General features: G+C 47.0%; 1 protein-coding gene and 1 non-coding gene across 2 annotated transcripts in view; both read left to right on the forward strand.

The window, feature by feature from the left end:
• The first annotated feature begins 21,178 nt into the window (after window positions 1–21,178).
• Window positions 21,179–24,545, forward strand: part of mast1 (microtubule associated serine/threonine kinase 1) — a 107,960-nt gene continuing 104,593 nt past the window's right edge. Inside the window, exons 1-2 of the mRNA XM_033050788.1 lie at window positions 21,179–21,435; window positions 21,616–21,773. Of these exons, the coding sequence (XP_032906679.1) occupies window positions 21,735–21,773 (39 nt within the window). The 5' untranslated portion in view covers window positions 21,179–21,435; window positions 21,616–21,734. The remainder of the gene's footprint in view (window positions 21,436–21,615; window positions 21,774–24,545) is intronic.
• trnaq-cug lies at window positions 23,540–23,612 on the forward strand. Its single transcript has one exon. It is a non-coding gene; the product is annotated as a tRNA-Gln (tRNA).

A 24,545-nucleotide genomic window follows, 5' to 3' on the forward strand; every position in this document is an offset into this window, starting at 1 on the left:
CTCTGGATATTTTCAAGAGAGAGCTAGATAGGGCTCTTAAAAATAGTGGAGTCAGGGGATATGGGGAGAAGGCAGGAACGGGGTACTGATTGGGGATGATCAGCCATGATCACATTGAATGGCGGTGCTGGCTCAAAGGGCCGAATGGCCTACTCCTGCACCTATTGTCTATTGTCAATTGTCTATTGTTCCCCAAGTTACACTATCACACTCTCAGCCGAAGTGAAATGGACACGTTTAGGTTCATTATTGCCACGGGTGCTGAGGAACAGTGAAAGGCTTGGTTTTGCTTCCTATCCAAACAGATCAAATAATACTATACATAAATATAATCAAATCAAACTCAAGCACAGTAGGTAGAGCAAAGGGGAAGATACAGAGTGCAGAATATAGTTCTCAGCATTGTAGCGCACCAGTTCCACAGACAAAGTCCAATGTCCGCAATGGGGTCGAGGTGAATCGGTCAGTAAGTAAGTAAGTAAGTTTATTGGCCAAGTATTCACATACAAGGAATTTGCCTTGGTGCTCCGCCCACAAGTAACAACAACACCAAGAAGGCTTTCGACCCGAAACGTTGCCTATTTCCTTCGCTCCATAGATGCTGCCTCACCCGCTGAGATTCTCCAGCATTTTTGTCCACCTTCAATTTTCCAGCATCTGCAGTTCCTTCTTACAAATAAATTGTCCCTAGTGTGTGTAGGATAGTGTTAATGTGCTGGGATCGCAGGTTGGCGAGGATTCGGTGGGGAAAAGGACATGTAGCTCTAAACTAAAGCTATAAAGAAAACAATAAAGCCTTTTGCGGCATTGTAATCTCCGCGAAAGAATGACAAAGTAACTACTTCCTGCACTTTGCATTCTGTCAAGCTTTCTATTCAGCGAAAGAACATTAACAGAAAATTCCCAGCCAGTCTGTCCCAGTGATAAGTAGGAAACATTTTGTTTCAACCAGGTAATTTCCACCAATGATCCCCTCCTATCTTCCCCACTGATTCACAGTCCTACAGTTCGAATGATTCTGACACAGAATGTTTGGTTTTAGATTAGTTTAGAGATACAGCGCTGAAACATCAAACAGGCCCTTCAGAGGAGTAACTCAGCGGGTGAGGTAGCATCTCTGGAGAGAAGGAATGGGTGACGTTTCAATCTGAAGAAGGGTCTCGACCCGAAACATCGCCCATTCCTTCTCTCCAGAGATGCCCGCTGAGTTACTCCAGCATTTTGTGTCTTTCTTCGATTATGTTCGACATGGTCATGTGACGTTCTATATACCACCTTCTATAGTCTTCTAATAGGGTTTCAGTTTGTTTGGTCTGTAATGAGCGAATGATTAGTTTGCAATAAGCTTCCTTGGTGATCATCTCAATCTTCAAGGTGCTGCTAATGTGGCACAACCTTGCCTCTGACCAAGGGGAATCGGAATTTTCCTTTTCTTACCTCCAGTTCCCTCCCCTTTACTTTCAGTCTAAAGGTTTCCAAGTGGAAATGTCACCCCTCCTTTTCCTCCACGATGTCGAGCTGCTGCCTCACAGTGCCAGAGACCCAGCCCAGGTTCAAACCTGACCTCGATCGCTGTCTGTGTGGAGTTTGCACATTCTCCCTGTGACCACGTGGGTTTTCTCCGGGTGCTTCGGTTTCCTCCCACATCCCAAAGACTTGCATATTTGCCCAAAGTATGTAGGGAGTGGATGTGAAAGTGGGACAACATAGAACTAGTGTGAACAGTGTGGTCGGCATGGACTCGATGGGCTGAAGGGTCTGTTGGGATCAATCTGAAGAAGGGTCCCAACCAGAAACATAATGTATCCATGTTCCAGTAATGCTGCTTGACCGGCTGAGTTACTCCAGCTCTTTGTGTCTATCTTGAGTGGGAATTCAGGACCCATTCCTGCTACCCTGCTACGATCAAAGTGCAGGATAAATCAAACTCTCTGAACCATTAAACTCTACCACAACTGCTGGAGGTTTTATCTAACTAAATAAACCTTCATTTTGTTTAACTAAAAGTTGTACTGACGATGAGACTACTGGATTGTTGATCATTTGTGCCCTTCAGCGAAGAAGATATGTTGTACGAAGGAACTGCAGATGCTGGTTTACACTGATGGTAGACACAAAGTGGGCGCAATGGGCTAAGTGTTCGGCTGGCAACCGGAAGGTAGCCGGTTCGAATCCCGCTTGGAGTGCATACTGTCGTTGTGTCCTTGGGCAAGACACTTCACCCACCTTTGCCTGTGTGTGAATGTGTGTGAATGTGTGTGAGTGATTGGTGGTGGTCGGAGGGGCCGTAGGCGCAGATTGGCAGCCACGCTTCCGTCAGTCTGCCCCAGGGCAGCTGTGGCTACAGAAGTAGCTTACCACCACCGAGTGTGACTGAGGAGTGAATGAATAATGCGATGTAAAGCGCCTTGAGTATTAGAAAGGCGCTATATAAATCCCATCCATTATTATTATTATTAAAGTGCTGGAATAATGGGGCTGTCCCACTGTACGAGCTAATTCAAGAGTTCTCCCGAGTTTCCCCTGATTCGAACTTGGAGAATTACGGTAATAGCCGCTCGCCGGTACTCGGGGCTCTCGTGGACATTTTTCAACATGTTGAAAAATCTTCAAGAGTCTTCACGAGGTTTCCACGTTTCCCGAGTACCTGCCGTTAGTGTGACAAGCCTCTAAGAGACGTCCCGAGCTCCGATGTACCCACTACATTCTACGTGCTTACCACGAGTCTGATTTTTTTTTTAAACTCAGGAGAGCTCTTGAATTAGCTCGTACAGTGGGACAGGCCCTTAACTCAACCGGTCAGGCAGCATCTTTGGAGAAAAGGAATGGGGGATGTTTTGGGTCGAGACCCTTCCTCAGACTAAGAGTCGGTGGAATTGGAAACTGGAGATAAGTTGTCCTTGCTTGATATAGCCCAGATGACTCCACACTCACCGAAGAGTTAGGCTCTAAGCTCTCTCCTCACTTCAGGGTAATGAGGGAAGGACAATAAATGCCGGCATGTTCACATTCCTTAAATTGAACAAATAAGTGGAAACTCTGGTCTACCATGAGGCTACAGCATCACGACATGAGACATTGAACCAAACCTCTGGCTGCCTTCCAAGGTGCCTGTAAAAGATCATGTGGAGCTCTCCCTGCCCGTTCTGAAGAAGGGTCCCGACCCGAAACGTCACCCATTCCTTCTCTCCAGAGATGCTGCCTGTCCCGCAGTTACTCCAGCTTTTTGTGTCTATCTCCCTACTCAGTGCTTGTTCCTCAAGTCACACCACCCGGATTTTTTTTAAACTCGGGAGAGCTCTTAGAATGAACTCGTACCGTGGGACAGGGCCATAATTAAGTCTTCACAATAAGGCATTGGAAACATTTTCATCTATTTTTTTAAGCAGAGGGTGGTGGTGGGGACTGGGGATGGTGGTGGAGGCAGATGCGATAGTGGCGTTTAAAGGATTTTATATTGGCACATGGAAGTGCAGGGAATAGTGGGATATGGATAGTGTTTAGGTAGATGTGATCAGTTTAACTGGGTCTCATGTTTGGCACCAACAACATGGATCAAAGGGCCCGATCTTGTGCTGTACTATTCTATGTTCTAAGTGCAATGATCTACGTTTTATGTTCAATGTTCTATCCACCCAAGAGAATGAACAAGGACCTCAGTTTGACATCTCATCCAATGTAAACCCCTCTGACAACCCCACCTGCTCGGGACTGCACAAGAGATTTAGGGGACCGATATCTGGGAGAGAATTAACCCGACCCAAAACATCACCTCTCCATTCCCCCCACAGATGCTGCCTGACCCGCTGAGTTACTCCAGCACTTAGTGTTTTGCTCAAGATTCCAGCATCTGCAGTTCCTCCTGTCTCCAATACTTGGGCTGCGTGAGTTGGCATTGCCAAAATGAACAATAAACGGGTATGGGTTCAAAGCCGAAATGTGTCTTGGGATGAGATTGCTGAAGAACTCTCCACTGACGGAGATTACTTAGGAATCTATTTATCCATTCACTATTCCCGAGGGGATATTTGGGCGAGGGCTGACAGAGACTTTTATCGTTTGTTACTCCGATGCGAAAGATTCGACGTCACCAGGCAAATCCCTTGTGTCCCCGTTGCTAATGTTAGCTTGTGACAGCTTTGCAGATCACAAGATCACAAGTTCTACGCTGTGCTCAGCAATATGTGGGTGACACAGTGGGGCAGCTGGTAGACTTGCTGCCTGACAGCGACTGAGACCCAGGTTCGATCCTGACCATGGGTGCTGTCTGTACAGAATTACACAGTCCCGCCTGGGGTGAGGTTTCCTTAGGGTGGCACAGTTGGTAGAGCTGGTCGGGCAGCACAGTGGCACAGTGGCAGAGTTGCTGCCTTACAATCCTGAACTCGGGTGCTGTCTGTGTGGTGTTTGCACATTCTCCTTGTGACTGCGTGTGTTTTATAGACAATAGACAATAGGTGCAGGAGTAGGCCATTCAGCATTTCGAGCCAGCACCGCCATTCAATGTGATCATGGCTGATCATCCCCAATCAGTACCCCGTTCCTGCCTTCTCCCCATATCCCCTGACTCCGTTATTTTTAAGAGCCCTATCTAGCTCTCTCTTGAAAGCATCCAGAGAACCTGCCTCCACCGCCCTCTGAGGCAGAGAATTCCACAGACTCACAACTCTCTGTGAGAAAAAGTGTTTCCTCGTCTCCGTTCTAAATGGCTTACCCTTTATTCTTAAACTGCGGCCCCTGGTTCTGGACTCCCCCAACATCGGGAACATGTTTCCTCCCTCTAGCGTGTCCAAGCCCTTAACAATCTTATATGTTTCAATGAGATAACCTCTCATCCTTCTAAACTCCAGAGTGTACAAGCCCAGCTGCTCCATTCTCTCAGCATATGACAGTCCCGCCATCCCGGGAATTAACCTTGTAAACCTACGCTGCGCTCCCTCAATAGCAAGAATGTCTCCGGTGTAGGTTTGTAGGTTGAGTGGCCTCTGTAAATAACCCCAAGCCAACCTGTCCAATATTTCATCAGATTCCCCAGTGCTCATATACCTTCGTATGATCCCAATACTCAATCACATCTTTCTGTAATGTGACCAGAATTGTACACAACCAAACTAATGTAGTAAAGAGTTCTGACTTGGTTGCGCCTGCTCCTTGACTAATGAACATCATCCCATGTGCCTTCAAGCAGCCTTTAAGAGTGGCGCATCGGTCGAGTTGCTGCCTTACAGCGCCAGAGACCCTGGTTCGATCTTGCCAAGGCCTAATAACGTTATCATTATGGCAAGGCTAAGACAAACACTGACTCATTGCGAGACTCTCGCGTCTCTGACTTAGAAGATTGTGAGCATGCAAGGCCACAAAACATAGACCATCACCCCCATGGCAAGATACACTGTTCATCATGTTAACTCTTGGGTGTGAAGTTAAATGGCACAGTGGCACATCAGTAGAGTTGCTGCCTTACAGCCCCTAATACCACGGTTCGATCCTAACTACGGGTGCTGTCTGTGCGGAGTTTGCACGTGCGTGCGTTTTTCTCCGGATGCTTCAGTTTCCTCCCACAGTCCAAAGATGTGCAGGTTTGTAGGTTAATTGGCTTCTGTAAATTGTCCCTAGTGTGTAGGATGCAATTTTACCAAAGCAAATTAACCTACAAACCTGTACGCCTTTGGAGTGTTGGGAGGAAACCGGAGTATCCGGAGAAAACCCACGCGGGTCACGGGGAGAATGTACAAACTTTGTGCAGACAGCACCCGTGGTGAGGATCGAACCCCTGGTCTCTGGCACTGTAAGGCAGCAACTCTACCGCTACCCCACGGAAAATACTGTGTGGTTTGGATGCATAGAAATGCCAATAGCTTTTGGTATTTGATAGTCCATGTCTAAAGTTGGTGTGGTGCTAAAAATCCTTGTATTATGCAAGAGAATCTCTTGTCTAAAGCCATAGGAGGCAGCGATGATTCTGTTGGTCTACGGCTGAGAGACACACTGTATGCCACAGATTTGGTCGACCACAGTAAAAGGATTAGATTGCAAATCATTTTTGCTTGTCACATCCCGAGTGTTCCTAGAGTGAGCTGAATGACTCCATCTCATCCGTGTCATACCATATGACATACTGGGACGGAGAGCTGCATCAAATAGGTGAAAGTTATCTTTTATTGATGAGCGGAGACGCGTGCAGGAAGATTTTCAATAAGGGTTCATTTTAGGCAGCTTTGCTCAGACAGGAGCAGTCAGTTTGATTATCAGGAAGAACTGAGGCACATCAACAGCACCAGATCAATATTATACAGGGAAGTTTGGTGGCGCAGTGGCAGAATTGCTGCCTTACAGCGCCAGAGACCCGGGTTCGATCCTGACTACGGGTGCAGTCTATACAGAATTTGTACGTTCTCCCCGTGACCTGCAGAAACCAGATTGATATATTTAGATATATAAACAAACATTAAGATAATACCCCCAAGTTTATGTAGCTCGGAGGTTGTTTCAAGGTTGTCGTGTTTAATAGCCTGATAGTTGTAGGGATGAAGATGTTCCTGAACCTGGACGTTACAGTTTTCAGGCTCCTTCGACCGCCGGTATGCGGCCTACACCATCTTGAAGCCGCGGTCTGCGGTAGGGAAGCACCGATTCAGGACTTAATGCCCCTGTCCCACTTAGGAAAACTGAACGGAAACCTCTGGAGACTTTGCGCCCCACCCAAGGTTTCCGTGCGGTTCCCGGAGGTTCCCGGAGGTTTTCGTCAGTCTCCCTACCTGCTTCCACTACCTGCAACCTCCGGCAACCACCTGCAACCTCCGGGAACCGCACGGAAACCTTGGGTGGGGCGCAAAGTCTCCAGAGGTTTCCGTTCAGGTTTCGTAAGTGGGACAGGGGAATTTTACCTTGTCTGCACATCTGGACGCCCGCAGCGGCAACTGTGGAGGGTTGTGGTCCCAACCACGGGGGAAAATGGAGGAGGACTGACTCAACTTTGTGCCTTCCATCACAGTCTGTGTTAATTTTTATTCAATATTATGTGTTCTTTTTGTTTATTGTACAACTGTTGGAAAGTTCATTTCACTGCATTATTGTGTATGTGATGAATAAATCTGACTTGACTTGACTTGACTGACTCGAGTGTACCTTCTTCCCGAAAGCAGGAGTGAACTGAGAGCGTGGCCAGGGAGGTGTGGGTATCTGATGATGAACAACTTAAGAAGCCCAGGACTTTATTTTTGTAAGGAGTTTATAAGCCCTGTAGTGCAATATCCAAAGAATGCTCTGCTTTATTTGAACTCAGGCAAGGAAATGTCAGCTTGTGCAGTACAGACACAGAGAGGGGCCAAGATGTCTTTGGTCCAGAAGGTGGTGATCTGTTTAGACTGGGATGCTGGTGGGGCTCACACCTGGTGGATCACTACTGCCCTCTGCTGTGCTAGTTATGATAATGCAATGTATTGGTTGCTGATACTCCTGGACTTAACCTAGAACAGAAAGACTCAGGGAAGGCGTTAAATAATCGGCCCTTCCTTCAAAACATTCATCACTTAGTTATTCTTTATCGGTCCAAACACTGGAAATGGGGAAAATAGAATTGAATTGCAATAAACCTTGCAGAATCTGGACATAACAGATTCGACCAGATTGGTCTCCTAATCTGAGGAAGGACATTCTTGCCATAGAGGGAGTACAGAGAAGGTTCACCAGACTGATTCCTGGGATGTCAGGACTTTCATATGAAGAAAGACTGGATAGACTCGGCTTGTACTCGCTAGAATTTAGAAGATTGAGGGGGGATCTTATAGAAACTTACAAAATTCTTAAGGGGTTGGACAGGCTAGATGCAGGAAGATTGTTCCCGATGTTGGGGAAGTCCAGAACAAGGGGTCACAGTTTAAGGATAAGGGGGAAATCTTTTAGGACCGAGATGAGGAAAACATTTTTCACACAGAGAGTGGTGAATCTGTGGAATTCTCTGCCACAGAAGGTAGTTGAGGCCAGTTCACTGGCTATATTTAAGAGGGAGTTGGATGTGGCCCTTGTGGCTAAAGGGATCAGGGGGTATGGAGAGAAGGCAGGTATGGGATACTGAGTTGGATGATCAGCCATGATCATATTGAATGGCGGTGCAGGCTCGAAGAGCCGAATGGCCTACTCCTGCACCTGTTTTCTATGTTTCTATGTTTTAACAGCAGAAACATGTTGGATATGTTTCTACGCGGATGCTGTCTGACCTTTTTGGCAATTTCTATGTGTATTATGGTGGGAAGAATGTAGGTCTGGTTGACATAAAGTTAGAGTCATGCAATCTCAAGACAACCTTTCTGTCATTGAAGCAGAGAAAGACACAAAGCAAAAGAAGGCCGCTCAGCCCATCAAGCCCATGCTAGCCGTAAGCAGACTTTAGGCTAACTCCATCTCTCAGCACTTAGTCCTAAGGCTAGGGCTGTCTGAGTCATTTTAAACATGGGAAGTGTTTAAAATGTTGCCTCCATCAGCCTCTCGAGCAGTGAGTTCCAGATTCACAACGGAATGGCCTAATTCTACTTCTATAGCTTATGAACTTATGAACACTGATGCTTATGAACACTCACTCATCACTGGAGACATTTTTCCTTGACCATCTCCCCGAATCCTTCCACTAATTTCCTTAATTCTAAGGGTCCCCATTATTGTCAAGAAAAGTAAGTATTTTGTTCGCCCTCTGTCCAGTAATTTCAGATAAACTCGTTAAATCGCTCCTCGGCCACCAGAGAAACAACCCCATCCTAACCGGTTTGTCCTAAAAGCTTACCTCTAATCTCTAACCTGAGGTCAGGATCAAACCTGGGTCTCTGTGGTAGTAAGACAGCAGCTCCACCAGCTGTACCACTGTGCCACTGCGTCATTCTATCACTCATTCAGGCTGCCTCACCGCGCAAAAGACCCCACTTCCATTATGACCTTGGATTTTGTCTGCATGGTGTTTGCACCTTCTCCCTGTGACCACGTGGGTTTCCTCCAGGTGCTCTGGTCTCCTCTCACATCCCAAAGACATGCAGATCTTTGTAGATTCATTGGCCTCTGCAAATTGCCCCTAGTGGATGAGAAAGTGCGATTTCACAGTACAAGGTGGTACAATGGCGCAGAGGTAGAGGAGCAGGGAGGTTCTACTGCAGTTGTACAGGGTCTTGGTGAGACCACACCTGGAGTATTGCGTACAGTTTTGGTCTCCAAATCTGAGGAAGGACATTATAGCCATAGAGGGAGTGCAGAGAAGGTTCACCAGACTGATTCCTGGGATGTCAGGACTTTCATATGAAGAAAGACTGGATAGACTTGGCTTATACTCGCTAGAATTTAGGAGATTGAGAGGGGATCTTATAGAAACGTACAAAATTCTTAAGGGGTTGGACAGGCCAGATGCAGGAAGATTGCTCCCGATGTTGGGGAAGTCCAGGACAAGGGGTCACAGCTTAAGGATAAGGGGGAAATCCTTTAGGACCGAGATGAGAAGAAACTTTTTCACACAGAGAGTGGTGAATCTCTGGAACTCTCTGCCACAGAGGGTAGTTGAGGCCAGTTCATTGGCTATATTTAAGAGGGAGTTAGATGTGGCCCTTGTGGCTAAAGGGATCAGGGGGTATGGAGAGAAGGCAGGTACGGGATACTGAGTTGGATGATCAGCCATGATCATATTGAATGGCTCGAAGGGCCGAATGGCCTACTCCTGCACCTATTTTCTATGTATCAATGTAGTCGCTGCCTTAAGCCCCTGTCCCACTTAGGAGACTTAAACAGCAACCTCTGGTGACCTTGCCCGCCACCCAAAGAAAAATCAAGGTCGAGGTGACCTGCAACCTCCTACCACCTCCCACGCATATGTTGAAAACCTTCCTCCACTATGAAGAAAACTAGCTTCAACTAGACCTGTGACTAAATAATGATCAATTTTTAAAACGGCAAGCTATTTTTAGTCGAGGCCGGTTTTAATCATGATGAAAAAATAGCGGAAACCGAGATGAAGCCTCGACCACACGGAAACCAGTTTCGACCATTAGGGAGAGTGACCAAAACCTCCGGTGACCTCGTGAAAACCTTGGGTGGCGGGCAAGGTCACCAGAGGTTGCTGTTCAGGTCTCATAAGTGGGACAGGGGCTTAACAGCGCTTGCAGCATCGGAGACCCGGGTTCGATCCCGACTACGGGTGCTGTCTATACGGAGTTTGTACGTTCTCCCCGTGAGTTATCTCCGAGATCTTTGGTTTCCTCCCACACTCCAAAGACATACAGATAGGTAGGTTAATTGGCTTGGTGCATGTGTAAAATTGTCCCTGGTGTGTGTAGGATAGTGTTAATGTGCGGGGATCGCTGGTCGAAGCGGAACCGGTGGGCCGAAGGGCCTGTTTCTGTGCTGTATCTCTCAACCAAACTAAACAAGTTATGAATGGGTGGAAATCCGATTCATACGCGGATGAAAGTATATCCGTGCTAAATCAGTAAACCAAACATTACTGACATGTCATCCTCCTTTCTTTATTTACAGAGTATCTGCCCTCATGGCACATTTCACATCAATTGCTTCCTCCCCTACATCCTTTACGCATTAGATCAGTTGACTTAAGGATGCTCAGACTGACAGAGGAAGCATTAAATAAAACATTCCCCCAGTTCTCAGTGCCAACGTTATAATTCCATTGGCAGAGGGCAATAGCTCTGCCCTTTTGTGGTGGATTGTCACATGGGACAGTGTGATCAATACTCCAGAAATGCTGCCTGACCATCAGTGTTGCACCAGCACTTTGGTCCTTTTTTTTTGTAAAACAGCATCTGCAGTTCCGTGTCTTTCCTAAGTCGTTTAGTTTAGAGATACAGTGTGGAAGCAGGCCCTTCGGCCAGCGATCCCCGCACTCTAACACTATCCTACACACACACACTCGGGACATTTTTACATTTACACCAATTAATCTACAAACCTGTACGTCTTTGGAGTGTGGGAGGAAACCGAAAATCTCGGGGGAAAACCCACGGGATCACGGGGATGAACGTACAAACTCCGTACAGACAACTCCCTTAGTCAGGATCGAACCAGTGTCACTGGCACTGTAAGCGCTGTAAGGCAGTAGCTCTACCCGTTGCGCCACCTTATAGTGACCCCAAATGCAACAGATGAGAAGTAGTGGCTGCTGGAAGTAGTATTGGAAGTAGCAGAGACAGGGTAGACAGTCAGAACCTTTTCCTGCACATCTCCTTTAAACGTTGCCCCCTCAGGATGTAGAAAGATGCTCAACTGGTGAATTGGGCAGAGCAACGGCAGATGGAATTTAATTATGATAGGTACAAAAACACGATACATTTTGGGAGGTCAAATAAAGATAGGACCTGAGGAATATCGAGGAAGAGAAAGACCTTCAAGTAAATTCCAATAATTCATGAAGATTGTATTGTATTGTATTCAAATTTATTGTCATTGTCTCAATTAGAGACAACAAAATGAATTTCCCTTTACAGTCAGTATCATAAAAATAAATAAATAATAAATAATAAAACATATTAAAAATAAAATAGAATTGAAAAAAAAGCACAAACACAGAAAGTCCACGACACGACATAACACAATGGCACCAAGGTGAGGAAGGCACCATAGTCCAGCCAGCCTCCCCTCCGATCTTCCCAGATGTTCACCCGTGTTCGGGGCCTTCCGAGCACCCGCAGTCGCCACCCCGGGCGTCCTGATGCTCAGGCCCTCTCGCCGGGCTGATAGAACGCCGACGCCGAAGATATGAATAATTAAATAGGGTGGAAAAGAAAACATACAGGACTTGGGTAATGCCTTCATTACCCAAGGCATGGAATATAAGAACAGGGCAGTTATGTACAACATTGTGAAACATTGGCGAGGCCACATCTGGAACATTATGTTCAGATTTAATTAGGCACAGAACGTGCAGAGTTTGGTTGCTCTGGAGTTAGTGGAGAGGAGACACATCCAGTTGTGGCTTGGGTGAACTGCCTCTATCATGAAGCAAAATGGGATCAACTGGGTTTCCTTTACTTAGAATGGGGGAAGCATTGACAATAGACAATAGACAATAGGTGTAGGAGTAGGCCATTCGGCCCTTCGAGCCAGCACCGCCATTCAATGTGATCATGGCTGATCATCCCCAATCAGTACCCCGTTCCTGCCTTCTCCCCATATCCCCTGACTCCGTTATTTTTAAGAGCCCTATCTAGCTCTCTCTTGAAAGCATCCAGAGAACCTGCCTCCACTGCCCTCTGAGGCAGAGAATTCCACACTCACAACTCTCTGTGAGAAAAAGTGTTTCCTCGTCTCCGTTCTAAATGGCTTACCCTTTATTCTTAAACTGCCTTCTCCCCATATCCCGTGTCTCCGCTATCTTTGAGAGCCCTGCCTAGCTCTCTCTTGAGTGAAAGGGTACAAAATGGAGGGGCCTTGATACCATAGACTAATCTCCGCAGCAGGGCTGTGTATAACCAGACGAAACAAATTTGGAGTTTGGAATCAATGAAATGATGGCAAGATAGTTCTCACAACATTAAGAAGCATCTAATCGAGTGCATGAATCACTGAGGCAGAGATGTCTACAGATAAGGCACTGGTAAATGGGATTAGTAAAGAAAGATACTTGCTGGGCATGGATGGGGTGAGCTGATGATTCTATGATTCTGAATGTGTGTTTGTGGCGGCACGGTGGCGCAGCGGTAGAGTTGCTGCCTCACAGCGCCAGAGACCCGTGTTCGATCCTAACTACACGCGCTCTCTGTACGGAGTTTGTACATTTTCACTGTGACTGCGTGAGTTTTCTCCGGGTGCTCCGGTTTCCTCCCACACCCCACAAAGACATATAGGTGAATAGGTTAATTGGTTTTGGTTAAATTGTGTAGTGTCCCTAGTGTGTAGGATAGTGTTAGTGTGTAGGGTGGTCGCTGGTCGTCGCAGGCACAGTGGGCTAAAGAGCCTATTTACATGCAGCAGCTCTGAAGTAAAGGCTAAAGGATGGACACCAGTCTGTTTCAGCACCATGGTTATATACCAGTCTGTTCCAGCACCAGGGACAGCTCCATGCAGTCTCCTGCTTACCTACGACAATTAAACAGACAGCTCCAATTAAAGGGCCTGTCCCACTTTCACGACCTAATTCACGACCTTTTTTACTCGTGGACATTTTTCATCAGGCTAGAAAAACGCCCCGACCTACTTGATGCCACGAGTACCTACGACTAGGATCACGGACTGCTACGACCTACCTACGACCTCGTGACGACCATGCTGCGAGTTTGAGTCGAGGGCAAACTCGGCGGAGGTCGTGAATTAGGTCGTGAAAGTGGGACAGCCCCTTGTGCATTTTCCCAATACCATTTTCCCAAACTATGATGCATGGTGATGAGTGCTTTAATCCTGCTCCTCTTTTCATAGGTGCTGCCTGACCTACTGATTTTTTTTCACATATTTAGTTTTACAAGCCATCCATCCACCACCCTTTTGTCCACACAAGGGGCGGTGGGTGTGTGGAACAAGCAGCCAGATGAGGTAGTTGAGGCTGGGGCTATCCCAATGTTTAAGGAACATTTAGACAGGTACATGGATATAACTGGTTTGGAAGGACATGGACCAAGCGCAGGCAGGTGGGTCTAGTGTAGTTGGGACATGTTGGCTGGTTGTAGCATTTCTGGAGAGAAGGAATGGGTGACATTTTGGGTCAAGACCCTTCTTGAGACTCTTCTAAAACCAGGATGAACAGTTCCTTCCTACACAGGGAACATAAAGGCATCAGTATATCTGGCAGGAAGGTGCTTAGATCAGTCAAGACATTGTTACCTGGAGGAGCAAGAGTGGAGAGAGCTTTACCCATTTCATATGTACTTTTTCAGTTGGCATTGGGTACAATGTCAATGTCAAGCAGTTAAATGTAGTGGCCACTTGGTGGCGCCACTATACAAGTGAAACAGCCAGAGTTCTACAGCATGGAAACTGGGGAAGGGTCTTGACCCGAAACATCACCCATTCCTTCTCTCCAGAGATGCTGCCTGTCCCACTGAGTTACTCCAGCATTTTGTGTCTGGAGTAAATCAGAAAACCGGAGATCCTGGAGAAAACTCACGCAGGTCACGGGGAGAACGTAAATCTCCATACAGACAGCACCAGCACTCAGGATCGAACCTGGGTCTCTGCCGCTGTAAGGCAGCAACTCTACCGCTGCCAGCTTGGAGCCCAAGATCTCCTGATTCACTCTCTGATCTTGCCCCCTTCAGTTGGTTGAATCTCCAGGAAGATAGTCCTTCCTTCTCCACTAGAGATAAGCAAAGGCATCTTCAGAAGGTCTATCTGTCTCCCATGCCTATTACTCAACCATGAGTTGCCTTGACTCTCCCCCACTAGTGCAGTAATCATTAGTCCCCTTCACCTTCTTCTGTTTACTGCAGATGATGCATGAAGCACTTTAATCTTGGCATTCTGCCTAATTTCACAACACCAGCCATTTGGGAGGCAGATTGCTTGGAAGAGAGGATTGTCATTTTGATTATTGAGAGCTGCAAGCAATAAAATCATCTCTATCTTAATCGGGGGGGCAAGTGGAAAATACTTGGAGCTGAAGTTTGATTAAACATTGACATCAACTTTGCAGTACAAGGCATGTAAAACGCAAGTGTGACTATATTTACAAGTCAGCTGCAGCTATGGAAACGTTTGATGAGATGTTTCAATGCTTCTGTCTCTGTCCCTAGACTACTCATTAAGAAAGGAAGGGGGAAGGGTTATACAGTATATATTAGAGAAAACAAAATTCTATACAGTTGAACAGAGGGAATTTTTTTTTCGCAATTCGGGGGTGGCACTAGGCCAGATACCCAGGTTCGAACCTGACCTCGGGTGCTGCCTGTACAGAGTTTGCATGCTCTCCCTGTGACCATGTGAGTTTCCTCCGGGTACCCCCCCCCCCCCCCCGTTTTCTCCCACATCCCAAAGCCGTGCGGATCTGAAGACTTATTGGTCTCTGTAAATTGTCTCTCATGTGTAGGATACAACTAGTGGCCAACATGGACCCATTGGGCCGAAGGGCCTATTTTCATGCTATATCACTAAACTAAACCTAGCTTCCACCCTGCCCTGCTCCTGGTTTCCATCCCAATGGTTCAGCCAACAAGGACTGTTGGCTACTCCTGGCCTAAGCTCCATCGCACATCTGTTCTATCGGAAAATCAAAGTATTATAAATACAGGAAAAATGAGTCTGAAGGCACTCTTCCCTGCTTCCTTAAGGGCCTGTCCCAACTGTACGAGGTCATTCAAGAGTTCTCCCGAGTTTTCCCCTGATTCGAACTCGGAGAATGTCCGTAGCGGGTCCGTAGGAGTTCGTGGATGTCAAGCAGCGACTACAAGACATCCACAAACTCCTCCCTATGTGCCACAGTGCCTCGGTATCTGTCTTGCGTACACCATGAACTTCAGGCTTTTTTTCACACATATATATATTTTTTTATTTATTGCACTTCTCTTGGTTATTATCTGATATAATAGAAACATAGAAAATAGGTGCTGGAGGAGGCCATTCGGCCCTTCGAGCCAGCACCGCCATTCATTGTGATCATGGCTGATCATCCCCGATCAATAACCCGTGCCTGCCTTCTCCCCATACCCCTTGACTCCACTAGCCCCTAGAGCTCTATCTAACTCTCTCTTAAATCCATCCAGTGATTCGGCCTCCACTGCCCTCTGTGGCAGGGAATTCCACAAATTCACAACTCTCTGGGTGAAAAAGTTTTTTCTCACCTCAGTCTTAAATGACCTCCCCTTTATTCTAAGACTGTGCCCCCTGGTTCTGGACTCACCCAACATTGGGAACAGTATTCCTGCGTCTAGCTTGTCCAGTCCTTTTATAATTTTATATGTTTCTATAAGATCACCCCTCATCCTTCTAAACTCCAGTGAATACAAGCCTAGTCTTTTCAATCTTTCCTCATATGATCTATGTGTATTGGGTTTACAGACCTGTTGCGCCACAGCAAGTAAGTGTTTCATTGCTCCCTTAGGTACACATAATAATTAAACACTTGTGATTCTTGGCGACTCATGTTCACAAGTGATAGGAGCAGAACTAGGCCATTTGGCCCATCAAGTCTACTCTGCCATTCAATCATAGCTGACCTATCTCTCCTTCTCAACCCCATTCTCCTGCCTTCTCCACACAACCCCTGACGCATGCACTAATCAAACCCATGACACTCTGGACAACGCGAGTCCCACATGCTCGATCACCGTGAGTCTCAGTGTGTGCAGGGGAAAGAAAATGAAGACGCCCGTTGGTCGTGGATACTGCAAACGACATCCATGGGGCTCAGTTGTGAAGTAATCTCTTCAATCTAGCCTTTGCACCCAAGGTAAAGACTGGGTTAGCGTCTGTCTCAGCAAGTGACCGACGGCGGGGCAGCATGAATGGTAATGACATTTTTCATTAGCAGAGATGCTGTTTCCTTGGCACGGAATGATGTGCTGGGAAATGATGTAGAGATATTGATTTTTATTTCACAGCACTGACTCACATTCCCAAGCTGGGTCCATTCTCTGATTAAATCACCTGCGTGGCTGTCACGTTACAGAGACCGATGTTTGCTAATTAAATCGATGGTTTTAACTCTTACCTGTCTCTGTGACTCCAGCCCGAAACCCCACCTTAAAATTCTGCAGTGATTCATGGTCAGAGCAACCTCGTGGGCATCGTGAGGTCACCGAGTATTCCCTCTTCTCCTGAGCCACCAAAGTTTCGACACAAAATGCTGGAGTAACTCAGTGGGTCATGCACAATCTGGAGAAAAGGAGTGGGTGACATTTCGGGTTGAGATCTTTCTTCAGACTGTTCAACTTTAGGTCAGTTTAGACATAGAGTGTGGAAACTGGCCCTTCGTGTAAAGCAGCATCTGCAGTTCCTTCCTGGTGGAGGTACTAACGTTATACAACATTAATAATAATAACTTTATTTATAATAATAACTTTATTTATAAAGCACTTTAAACAACTACAGTTGCCACAAAGTGCTGTACATGAGAACTCATGAACAAAAAGCTATTACAAACCATTAAAAACCGTAAAACGAAGGACTATAAAAAACACACTAAAAATTAAAATACATTAAAAGCACTAAGAACAGGAGCAATGCCTCAGCCAGTGTCGAAAGCCAAAGAATAAAAATGAGTTTTTAGGGAGGATTTGAAGATGGACAGTGAGGGGGCCTGTCTGATGTGCAGCGGCAAGGAGTTCCAGAGTGCCGGAGCAGCAACAGAAAAGGCTCTATCCCCTCTGAGCTTCCGCTTAGACCTTGGTACCTCAAGGAGCAGCTGATCAGCTGACCTGAGGCACCGGGCAGGAGCATATAGGTGGAGCAGCTCAGAGAGGTAAGGCGGGGCGAGCCCATTCAACGATTTAAAAACAAATAAAATAATTTTGAAATTAACTCGAAAGTGCACTGGGAGCCAGTGAAGGGAGGCCAAAATTGGCGTAATGTGCTCCCTCTTTCGAGTTCCGGTTAAAAGGCGAGCGGCAGCATTTTGAACAAGCTGGAGACGAGCCAATGAAGCTCGTGCGACTCCAGAGTAGAGTGCGTTACAGTAATCCAGCCTAGATGTAATAAAGGCATGGATTACTGTTTCAAAATGCTGCCGCTCGAGAATGGGCTTCACCTTTGCCAGCTTCCTTAGGTGAAAGAAGCTGGACTTAACCACCGCGCCTATTTGGTGATCTAGTTTAAAATCACCATCCATCCTAAAACCCAGGTTCAAAACGGTTGGCTTTACAGACAATGCCAGTGGACCCAAGTCAACAAAGGGAGGTTCACGGCAGCCATTGGGGCCAAACAAAATCACCTCTGTCTTCTCTTCATTAAGTCCCAGAAAGTTTAAGGCCATCCAGGACTTAATGTCCTCAAGACAAGACAGAAGTGATTTTAGAGAATAGTCGTCTTCTTTCCTGAGTGGCATATATAACTGGCTATCATCTGCATAAAAGTGAAAGGAGATGCCATGCCTTCTTAAAATTGAGCCCAGAGGAAGTAGGTATAAAGAGAAGAGCATGGGCCCTAAAATTGAGCCCTGTGGAACCCCATATACCAAGGGAGTGGAGGAGGATTCAAAGCCAGCTATCATTGGTTGATAGATTATGTATGTACTTAATCTATCAACCACTGTTGTATAACTTTAGTAGCTCCACCAATGTAAAGCGCTTTGGTCAACGAGAGTTGGTTTTTAAATGTGCTATAGAAATAAAAGTGACTTGACTTCCCACAACCTATCACTGAAGCATCCTGGATTATATTGCACCCGCTGATGCTAATTTAAGTCGTTCACCCAACATTTCTTGGTAACTCCCTCCAGCTCGTTCTCTCAGTTACGTCATCGGTGTTTGCTGTTTAACTAATAATATTCACGCAAACTAAAACATTCAAAAAAAAAACATGTCAACGTTAATCTTTATGTTCCCTGACAAAATGCTGTGATTTGTATCGAGCCAGTGTTCCACTTGACAGATGGGGTGGCAGGAACATTGACAACAGGTGTCACTTTCACTGAAGCCACCCCCTCAGTAATTATTTTTCATTTATACAGTACTTTTGAGAAGGTGAAATATTCCTAGTTGTCTCACAGGAGAGGAATCAGACAAACTTTTTTAATCAAAAAAGGACTCAAAGTGCTGGATTTACTCAGCGGGCCAGGCAGCATCTGCAGAGAACATGAAGGGGAAAAGATTTAATAGGAATCTGAGGGGTACCGTTTTCACAGAGGAGGTCGTTGAGGCTGGGACTATCCCAACGTTTAAGAAACAGTTAGGCAGGTACATGGATAGGACAAGTTTGGAGGGATATGGACCGAACGCAGGCAGGTGGGACTAGTGCAGCTGGGACAAGTTGGCCAGTCTGGGCGTGTTGGGCCGAAGGGCCTGTTTCCACAATGTATCACTCTATAACTATAAGAAAATGGGTAGGTGAGGTGTGTCGGGAGGAACTGCAGATGCTGGTTTAAACAGAAGATAGACATAAAACGATCTTGACCTGAAACGTCACCTATTCCTTTTCTCCAGAGATGCTGCCTGGCCCACTGTGTAACTCCAGCTTTTTGTTTCTCTTTTTTTTTGGAGATACAGTGCGGAAACAGGCCCTTCGGCCCTACGGGTCTGCACATTAAAACTATCCTACACACACTAGCGACAATTTTTACATTTACCAAGCCAATTAACCTACAAACCTGTACGTCTTTGGGGTGTGGGAGGAAACCAAAGATCTCGGAGAAAACCCACGCAGGTCACGGGGAGAACGTACAAACTCCGTACAGACAGCACCCGTAGTCGGGTTCGAACCCGGGTCTCCATGGCGCTGCATTCGCTGTAAGGCAGCAACTCTACCGCTGCGCCACCGTGGTGAGGTTTCGTGTCTGAAGAAGGGTCTCGACCTGAAACGTCAGTGATCCATGTTCTCCAGCAATGCGGCCTGACCTGCTGAATTACTTTATATATTTTTTCTGTATTAACCAGCGTCTGTAGTTGTTTGTATCTGAACCGGTCAAATTTGGCATAGGCAGCACAGTGACACAGTTAGTGGAGTTGCTACCTCACTGTTCCTGAGACCTGGCTTCAACTCGGGTACTGCCTGTGCGGGAGGAAACTGGAGCACCTGAAGGAAACCCACACGGCCACGGGGAGTACGCGCAAACTCCACACAGACAGCACTGGAGGTCAGGTTTGAATCCAGCTCACTGTCTTGTGAGGCAGCAGCTTAGTTTAGTTTAGTTTAGAGATATAGTGTGAATACAGACCCTTCGGCCCACCGAGTCCATGCCAATCAATCTGAAGAAGGGTCTCGATCCGAAACATCACCCATTCCTTCTCTCCAGAGATGCTGCCTGTCCTGCTGAGTTACTCCACTCCAGCATTTTGTGTCTATCCACAGAATGGTTCAATCGAGCCAAACACAGTGTATGGATAAGGGAATAACGTTTAGTGCAAGGTGAAGGTTGAGGCCAGTTCATTGGCTATATTTAAGAGGGAGTTAGATGTGGCCCTTGTGGCTAAAGGGATCAGAGGGTATGGAGAGAAGGCAGGTACAGGATACTAAGTTGGATGATCAGCCATGATCATATTGAATGGCGGTGCAGGCTCAAAGGGCCGAATGGCCTACTCCTGCACCTATTTTCTATGTTTCTATGTGAAGCCAGTGAAGTCCGATCAAGGATAGTCCGAGGGTCACCAATGAGGTAGATGATTGTTGAGTGTAGCATCATTCCATAAGATGCATCTATCTATCTATCTATCTATCTATCTATCTATCTATCTATCTATCTATCTATCTATCTATCTATCTATCTATCTATCTATCTATCTATCTATCTAGCCCTTGTGGCTAAGGGGATCAGAGGGTATGGAGAGAAGGCAGGTACGGGATACTGAGTTGGATGATCAGCCATGATCATATTGAATGGCGGTGCAGGCTCGAAGGGCCGAATGGCCTACTCCTGCACCTAATTTCTATGTTTCTATCTATCTATCTATCTATCTATCTATCTATCTATCTATCTATCTATCTATCTATCTATCTATCTATCTATCTATCTATCTATCTATCTATCTATCTATCTATCTATCTAGCCCTTGTGGCTAAGGGGATCAGAGGGTATGGAGAGAAGGCAGGTACGGGATACTGAGTTGGATGATCAGCCATGATCATATTGAATGGCGGTGCAGGCTCGAAGGGCCGAATGGCCTACTCCTGCACCTAATTTCTATGTATCTATCTATCTATCTATCTATCTATCTATCTATCTATCTATCTATCTATCTATCTATCTATCTATCTATCTATCTATCTATCTATCTATCTATCTATCTATCTATCTATCTATCTATCTATCTATCTATCTATCTATCTATCTCTATCTCTATCTCTATCTCTATCTCTCTCTCTCTCTCCAAGGGCTTTCATACGCACTGTATGTATAAGCAACCTGCAGCATTGAAATGGTTAATCATTGTTATTGAATTGCTTTCTGAACTGGGAGAGTGGTGAAAGGGGGCGGCACATCCAGGCTTCGGGACCAATGCCTGAAGACCTAAGAGGGTGTCAAGGTAGGGGGGCATCTTTTTTCCAATTGGCTTCCTGAGGCAGACGGGCAGATGAGTTATATATTTCCCTGCCTGTGTCTGTCCGTGTGTGTGTGTGTATAGAGCTCAGAGCTATTCCAACATAAAATCCTGAGTCATGTTTTGTGTGGACACTCGGAGAGCGGTCGCCAGCGCATCCAAAGGGCTGTTCTTAAAGCAATATTAATTTCACACAGTGTGTGTGTGTGTGTTTGTATATAGAGGCTTCCAATGAGATGAGATCAAGGCAGATTTCTCCCTGCGTTGCCAGATCGGCAGAGGATCAGAAATGGAGCATTCTATCTGAATCTTGACCATGTTCACACACCAGGTGAGCGGTGGACCTTCTGGAGCTGGGACGCTGACCCGGGTGGCTGTGTTTTGCATTGCCCTGCCTTTAAAGAACAGATGATTCCCCGCCCCTGCGTTGCCACTCCTGCTTTCTCTTCGCTGCCTGCTGCCGCTCAGTAGCGCTGAAAAAACACATCTACAATTTTTGCATTTGGTGCAGGGATGTGGCAGGGATTGTAGGCGATAAAAGTTGCTGGTGGACGTCTGCCTGGCGGTGGGAAGGATTGAAAGGAGAGAGTCTTCCTGAGATGCAGAGGAGGACCGCTGCCTGAGGTCGCGATGGACGACTCTGACATAGTCCGGAGAAGGAGGGTGCAGGTGAGTCCCGGGTGGAAATGAAACCGTTGCCGAGCCAAGGCAAGCCAAGCCCGGCCTTTGTCTTCCCCGGTGGAGGAGTCTTGTTGGTTGCACCATCTCCAGGGGCGGTGCACCGCAAACTCTGCATTGAAACGTTGCCCCAATGCCACACGCGGCTCTTCGGCCCTCTCTTCCTCTGCTAGCTCTTGAACGCAGTTATTTCCCCACCCCCTTTCCACTTTCTCCCCCCACCCCAATTTCCTCTTTCCCCTCCCTTTCACTGTTCCACCTCGCCCTCGCCGCGCCCTCCCTCTTCCTCCCCCCCCCACCACCCCCTTTGCACTTCCTCCCCAGCCCCAACCACCCATTTGCACTACCCCCCCCCCTTTCACTTCATCCCCCCTTCCCTTCCTCCCCCCTTTCCACTTACTCCCCCCTTTCCACTTTCCTCCCCCCTTGCCACTTCCTCCCCCTTATCCACTTCCTCCCCCTTTCCACTATCACTTCATCACCCTTCCACTTCCTCCCCTTTCCACTTCCTCCCCTTTCCCCACTTCCTCCCCCTTTCCACTTCCTCCCCCTTTCCACTTCCTCCCCCTTTCCCACTCCTCTCCCCCTTTCCACTTCCTCCCCCTTTCCACTTCCTCCTCACCCTCCCTCTTCCTCCCTTCCCCCCCCCTTTCCTCTTCCCTCTTCCCACTCCCCCTTTCCACTTCCTCCTGCCCCCTCCCCTCCTCCTCACCCACTCCATTCATGTGTCCATCTGTTGACATCAAAGGTTGTGGGGAGAAGGCAGGAGAATCGGATTGGGATAGAATGGCGGAGCAGACTCGATATGCTGAATGGCCTAATTTTGACCCTGTGTCTGATGGTCTTACTAACCTGAAGCATCCCCTGGTCTTAGACACAAAATGCCGGAGTAACTCAGCGGGACAGGCAGCATCTCTGGAGAGAAGGTGTGGGTGACGTTTCGGGTCCAGACCCTTCAGATAGGGTCTGAAGAAGGGTCTTGACCCGAAACGTCACCGATCCAGAGATGCTGCCTGTTCTGCTGTGTTACTCCAGCATTTTGTGTCTATCTACGGCGTAAACCGGCATCTGCCGTTCCTTCTCACTGTGTAGCCTGGTCATTTGCTCAGTGTGCCCATGCGGAGGGAGAGAGGGGGTGAGAGAGGGGGAGAGAGAGAGAGAAAGGGAGAGAGATAAAAACACACGTGTTTTCCAATGCGGTCTGTAGCCCTCTGGGTCATTGATATTCAGGTGGTTTCTATGCGTGACAACCTCGCTGGCTTCACCACCACTGTATTGGGCATTGAGTTCTGTAACACCACCACTCTCTGGGTCAAATAACCTACTCTTAGCCCTCCAACAATCTTTAAACCCAAGATAGACACAAAAAGCTGGAGTAACTCAGTGGGACAGGCAGCAACACCAGAGAGAAGGAGTGGGTGACGTTTTGGATCGAGATCCTTCTTCAGACCCTCTAAACCCTTGTCCCTAGTTGCTGCCCAAGGATGGGATATAAGACTTCTCCGTCCTCTCTTCCTTGGCTCAGTGTGTGATGTATTGCACCTTAATTAAACCTCCCTTCTGTTACATAGAAAAAGTCCAGTCAAGTCAATCTCCATCCATAACTAACCTTCTCTCATTTCTGGCACTGCTTCATGAATCTACTGCATAGTGCAATGACATTCTTCATGTAATACTGTGACACGACATGTACACAATGGAATGGGTGTATGGATTGGAATTATTTCATTGTTTACTTTCTGCAATATTAATAGGCAGCCCCAGTGGCCTAATGGTTAAGGCTCTGGCCTCTGAAGCCAGGGATAGTGGGTTCAAGTCCTGACTGGGGTGAGGTTTCCTTTGGGTGGCATAGCTGGTAGGGCAGGACATAGGGTGGCAGAGTTGCTGCCTCACAGAGCCCAGGTTCGACCCTGACTACGGGTGCTGTCTGTACGGAGTTTGTACGTTCTCCGCGTGACCTCGTGGGTTTCCTCTGGGTGCTCCAGTTTCCTCAAACACTCCAAACGCATTCAGGTTTGTAGGCTGAGCGTTTAAGAAGGAACTGCAGATGCTGGAAAATCGAAGGTACACAAAAAAGCTGGAGAAGCTCAGCGGGTGCAGCAGCATCTATGGAGCGAAGGAAATATGGAGTGACGGAAAACTGAAAATTTACTGAAAACTGAAAATGGAGCGATGGAAAACTGAAGTCTGAAGAAGGGTTTCGGCCCTAAACGTTGCCTATTTCTTTTGCTCCATAGATGCTGCTGCACCCGCTGAGTTTCTCCAGCTTTTTTGTGTACCTCGGGTTTGTAGGCTAATTGGCTTCTGTAAATTGTGTCCACTGTGTAGGATAGTATTAGTCTACGGGCGGCGTGGACTCGGTGGTCCGAAGGGCCTGCTTCCACTCTGCAATTTCTAAGCTGCTGCCTCCTAGCGCCTGACCCGAGTTCGATCCCGACCTCGGGTGCTCACTGTGTGGAGTTTGCACTTTCTCCCTGTGACCATTTGGGTTTCTTCCAGTTTCCACCCTCACCCCAAATACGTGCGGGTTTGTTGGTTAATTGGTCTTTGTTAATTGAGCCTAATGTGGAGGAGTAAGTCGGCTAACATAGAATTGGTGTAAACGGGTGATCAATGGCCGGCATGGACTCCCAGGGCTGAAGATAGACACACAATGCTGGAGTAACTCAGCGGGACATCCAACATCTCTGGAGAGGAGGAATGGGTGGCGGTTCGGGTCGAGACCCTTCTTCAGACTGCTGGTGGGACTGCTTCCATGCTGAT

Source organism: Amblyraja radiata, chromosome 35 (genome assembly GCF_010909765.2).
Source record: "Amblyraja radiata isolate CabotCenter1 chromosome 35, sAmbRad1.1.pri, whole genome shotgun sequence".
Lineage (NCBI taxonomy): Eukaryota > Metazoa > Chordata > Chondrichthyes > Rajiformes > Rajidae > Amblyraja > Amblyraja radiata.